The sequence below is a fragment of the Lathyrus oleraceus genome, chromosome 6 (assembly GCF_024323335.1).
Source record: "Lathyrus oleraceus cultivar Zhongwan6 chromosome 6, CAAS_Psat_ZW6_1.0, whole genome shotgun sequence".
Lineage (NCBI taxonomy): Eukaryota > Viridiplantae > Streptophyta > Magnoliopsida > Fabales > Fabaceae > Lathyrus > Lathyrus oleraceus.
In genome coordinates this window covers 309,520,435-309,525,813 of record NC_066584.1, presented here as the reverse complement: position 1 = coordinate 309,525,813, position 5,379 = coordinate 309,520,435, and the positions used below count along the sequence as shown (strand labels likewise).

The 5,379-nt window shown below is 54.1% G+C and overlaps 1 protein-coding gene across 1 annotated transcript; it reads right to left on the bottom strand.

Moving 5' to 3' along the window:
• Positions 1–958: 958 nt before the first annotated feature.
• LOC127095370 (uncharacterized) lies at positions 959–3,697 on the bottom strand. Its single transcript, XM_051034074.1, has one exon. The coding sequence runs from the start codon at positions 3,695–3,697 to the stop codon at positions 959–961; it is 2,739 nt and encodes a 912-aa protein (XP_050890031.1).
• Positions 3,698–5,379: the final 1,682 nt, after the last annotated feature.

The window sequence follows — 5,379 nt, the reverse complement described above, 5'->3', positions numbered from 1 at the left end:
TAATTGTAGATGGGTGTCATCCAACAGTGGGCATCTCCAATAGCGTTGACCTCGAGTGGAGGCGGTAGTTTGTCGATGCTGGGCCGCGGGAGAATTTCTTGGATTACTGATTTATTCCCACCCTTTTTCCTCGTGCTGGCTAGTTTCGAGAGAACGTCTGCCCGTGTGTTGTGCTCGCGGGGTATGTGTTGAACTTCCCATTTTTCAAATCTATCAAGTTTTTCTTTGACGAGGGACAAGTACCCGAGGAGGTTGTCGTTCTTGGTTTGGTATTCTCCTCGCACTTGTGAGGCCACGAGCTGGGAGTCGGTGGATATTTTTACCTCTTTTGCTCCCAGGTCGTCGGCTAACCTCAGGCCTGCGAGGAAGGCTTCGTATTCGGCTTGGTTGTTTGATGTTGGGAATGCTAGCGCTAACGATACCTCTATCAGGATCCCTTCTTCATTTTCGAGGATGATCCCGGCCCCGCTGCCTGATGTGCTAGAGGCGCCATCGACGAAGATCGTCCATTTGTGGGCGCTTTCTGCTGGAGTCGGGCAGTGGGTCATCTCCGCGACGAAGTCGGCCAGCGCCTGAGCTTTCAAGGCTTTCCTACTTTCGTATTGTATGTCGAATTCGGAGAGTTCTAATGACCACTTGAGCATCCTCCCGGCCATATCCGGGCGCCCGAGCAGCTGTTTGATTGGCTGGTCGGTCCTCACCTTTATCGTGTGTGCGAGGAAGTAATATCGTAGTCTCCTCGCTGTGTTGATGAGGGCCAGGGCGACCTTTTCGATTTGCTGATATCGGAGCTCGGGACCTTGGAGTGCTTTACTCGTAAAATAGATGGGCTTTTGTCCTTCGTCGGTTTCTCTTATTAGAACGGCGCTGACGGCCTCGGTTGCCACGGATAGGTATAAGTATAGGGTTTCCTTTTCTGATGGCCGTGATAAGACCGGGGGTTGGGACAGAACCTTCTTTAGATGGAGTAGCGCTTGTTCGCATTCATCGGTCCAGTCAAAGGTAGCCTCTTTGCGAAGGAGTCTGAAGAATGGCAATGCGTGCTGGGCGGACTTGGCGATGAAACGGGAGAGTGAGGCGAGCACTCCATTGAGTGACTGGATCGATTTTTTGTTTTTGGGGTCGGAAACTCCGAGAATGCCCGGCATTTGTCGGGGTTGGCCTCGATCCCTCTTTCGGTGAGATAGAAACCGAGGAACTTGCCTGCCCGGACTCCGAACGTGCATTTCTCGGGGTTGAACCTCATTTTACACTGTCTCGCCTGCTCGAATACCTTCGTAAGGTGTCGAGCATGGGTTACCTCCTCGTGTGATTTGACGATCATGCCGTCCATGTACACTTCGAGCATGTCCCCTATTTCGTCCTTGAAGACTTTGTTCATCATGCGTTGGTATGTAGCGCCAGCGTTCTTGAGCCCGAACGGCATCACGTTGTAGTAGTAATTGCCCGTTGGGGTCATGAACGCTGTGTGTTTCTTGTCTGCGGGCGACATAGGGATCTGGTTGTATCCACTATATGCGTCCATGAAGGACAAGAGTTTAAAACCTGCAGAGTTGTCAACGAGCGAGTCTATATTAGGGAGGGGGAAAGCATCTTTCGGGCAAGCCCTATTAAGATCAGTATAATCAACACACATACGCCATTTTCCATTATTTTTCTTAACGAGGACTACATTAGAGAGCCAGGTTGTGTACTGGGCTTCAGAAATAAAATTTGCCTCTAAGAGGTCTTTTACAGCTCGCTCGGCAGCCTCTGCCTTTTCGGGCGATTGCTTGCGTCTACGCTGTGCTATGGGCTTGGCTGCCCGGTCTACAGCTAGCTTATGACACGCGATCTCGGGGTCCAGCCCGGGCATTTCTGCGGCATTCCACGCGAAGAGGTCGGAGTTCTCTTTGAGGCATGCTACTAGCTCTTCTCTTGTTTCCTCGGGTAGTCCCTTACCTATCTTCACCGTCCTTTCCGGATCGTCCCCAAGAGGAATGAGTTCGAACTCCCCGTCGGGGAGTGGTCGGACCGGGTGTTCGAGAGAGCGTTCCTTGGGGAACCTCCCCTCTCCGGTCTCGTCCAGCCCGATGCGACAGTCGAGGTCGATGGCGTTGACTCCTCGGGCAGGATCCTCGGTCTTGAGTTTTTTGTTGTTGCAGTTGCTCTTCGTGCTGACTACGGCCTGTCCTTTTACTGCGGCGTCGTAGCATCGCCGGGCTGCTTCGATGTCACCATGGATGGTGACCACACGTCCCAATTTGGTGTAGTATTTCATCTTCAGGTGGACGGTGGATGGGACCGCAGTGAGTTCGGCCAGCGTCGGGCGTCCAAAGATGCAATTGTAGAGAGACGGACAGTCTACGACCAGGAATTGGATTTTGACTTCCCTGGCCGTTTCTTGTTCGCCGAAAGTGACGAGGAGCTCAACATATCCCCACGGTCTGGTTGTTGCTCCGTTGAATCCTTGGAGATCTGATCCGACGTAGGGGGCTAAGTTGGTCTTGTCTAGCTTCAGAGTCTTGAAGAGGTGGACGTACATGATATCCACTGAGCTGCCTTCGTCGACCAGGATGCGTCGTACGTCGAATCTGGCCATCTTTGCTCTAATCAATAGTGGGATGGCCGAGTTCGGGGATCCGCCCGGGAGTTCCTCCAGGAAGAAGGATATTGGGTTGGATTTTCCCCGGTATTTTGTCAATGTCGCTTTCTGCTCGGGGGCAGTCAGTAGGAGTTCGTCGAACTTGCGTTTGACGGAGAGGGCCGCGGATTCCCCGTTAGTTCCTCCTCCTGATATCACCAGTGTGGTAGGGAAGTCTTCCCAGGGGCTGAGTGCAGTGATCTTGCCCTCGGGCAATGGTTCGGGGGGGAAGAAATCTTCCGGTCGTGACACGCAGAGGGCCACTTGATAGGGAGAGTTGTCGGGGGGTGTGTTTTCCCGGGGTCTCTTCTTCTCTGGCTCGTCGTGTCTGGGAGCTTCGTTCTTCCTCGTGTACTGCTTCAGGTGCCCTTCTTGGATTAAAATTTCAATCGCATCTTTCAGGTGGACGCAGTCTTCGGTCACGTGTCCGTGACTTCTGTGGAACCGGCAGTACTTTGATTTGTCGGTGTGGGGCTTTGGTGCAGACGGTTTTGGGAACCTGACCCTGCCCTGCTTAAATTCAGAGTTGATACATTCTGCGAGGATACGCTCTCGAGGAGCTGTCAGTAAGGTGTACTCGCTATATCTGCCCGCGGGGCCTCTTCCTTCCCGGAGCTCGCGAGGTCTTTCTTCTCTTCGTCTGTCTCCGTTGCGACGGGAAATGCTCGTGTCCTCGCGTTTTGAGTGCTCGGTCTCCCCAGCGTTACGTCCGCTGCGGGCATTGTGTGCCACCTGCTTTTCCTCGTATCTGATGTAGGCCTGGGCTTTATGCAGGAGCTCGTTTAAGGTGCGGGGAGGCTCGATCCCTACGGCTCTGCTAAGTTCACTGCCGGGTAAGAGACCTCTCTCGAGGAGATACTTCTTCATGTGCTCGGTGGTATCTACCTCGACAGCTTCCTGGTTGAATCGCTCGATGTATGAGCGCAGTGTTTCATTCTTCTTCTGCACTATGGCTTCAAGGGTCGCCTCAGTCTTGGGGTGACGACGGGAAGCTGTAAAGTGCCGGGTGAACATGGACCTCATGACTCTCCATGACGTAATGGACTCAGGGGCCAAGCTTTTGTACCAGGCCATGGCCCCTTTCCTGAGGGTCGTTGAGAACAGTCGGCATTTGAGGTGCCCGGTTATATCATTGCGGTAGTCGAGCATCGCGTTGACGTTGTCGACGTGATCGTCGGGATCTGTAGTCCCGTCGTACACAGCTAGGTTTGGCGGTTTCTCCATGCCTTTGGGGAGCGGGGCTTCCATTATTGCCCGAGATAGGGGGCAATGCAAATCTTCCTCGTCGCTCCTTAAGGGAGACAGTTCGTTGTTGTCGGGGCTGTGCCCGCGCCTTGGTGATGTTCTCGCTCGACCACCGTCACGATGGGCGCGTGCCCTGCTGGCGTGGGGTTCGGGAGAGCGACGTCCTCGCTTCTTCGTTGGCTCCGGACGTTGTTGTATCCTACTCACCGGCTGGGGCCGGGCCTCTTGTCGTTCGGCTTCGAGGGCCATGATTCGTTCGTGCTGCTGGTGGAGCATAGAACCGGCCTGATTGAGGGCATTCACCATGGCAATCATTACGGCGTCTCCTTCAACGGGAACGGGAATGGGATGAAATGTCTCTGCCCCTAAATTGTGGGCGTGAGAGACATCTCCGTTGTTTTGGGGCTCTGGAGACGGGGTGGATGGATGACCGTCCCGAACGTCCGCCTCATGGGATGGCGGGCCGTCGTCCATGTTGTAGTTGACGAGGGGACGGCTGTGATCGCTATGTTGTTCTCCGGCCATGTTGGAAGGACAGAAATGAATGAGCTTTTGATCCTCGTTTGATGAAGATGGGGATAGCTAGTTCCCACAGACGGCGCCACTGATCTCACCTGATCAGGAGGGCCTTCCAAGGTCTTGGTGAATGGGCCGGAGAATGAAGTGAAAAGGGGGGCCTCCCTGGGGTTTTGGGGACGAAGAGCGTGGCCGTACCTGCCACGTCTCCCCGTGGCGTACTTAGCTGTAATATTGTCTAAGTTTTTCTGCGTTCCATGGTCGAGCGAGTTGTTCTCCTTGTAGGTTTTCTAGGTAATAGGCCCCGTTGCTCGTTTTGTCGCGGACGCGGTAAGGGCCTTCCCAGTTGGCCGCCAGTTTGCCCTCTCTCGGGTTTTTCTGGTTTCTTCTGAGGACCAGGGTGCCGACCTGGAACTCTCTTTTTATGACTTTCGCGTCATGACGTAGTGCTATCTTTTGTTTGAGGGTTGTTTCCCGGAGAGCTGCTTCGGAACGTATCTCCTCGACTAGGTCGAGCTCGGCTCTAAGGGTTTCATCGTACTGATCTCACCTGATCAGGAGGGCCTTCCAAGGTCTTGGTGAATGGGCCGGAGAATGAAGTGAAAAGGGGGGTGTACCTGCAAAGTGCTCCAATGCTTAAGTCAGAAAAGGTACAGAATGAGGTTATCAGAGCGTGAGTTAGAATACCTGCCCCTTTGCCATGAAAGGGGTATTTATAGTGAGCCCCCAGCGCTGGGCCAAGGCTCCTAATGGGCTGGATTAGCTAGGCCCAAGGAGGAGCTGCCAGGGGACGCGTAAGAAGCGTTAAGACCTAGACCAAAGTCTGCCCCCTGGTCCAACTGCCCCTATCCCTAAGGCGACAATATAGGGGAGTTGGGTGACGTGGTGAGTGGGATGCCGTTAAGGCCCTGCCCGACACAACTGAGGTGCCCGCGACGTGGGTTGACGGTGAGTGGATGGAGATCGTACGAGGAGGACCCGCTCACTGTCCGACA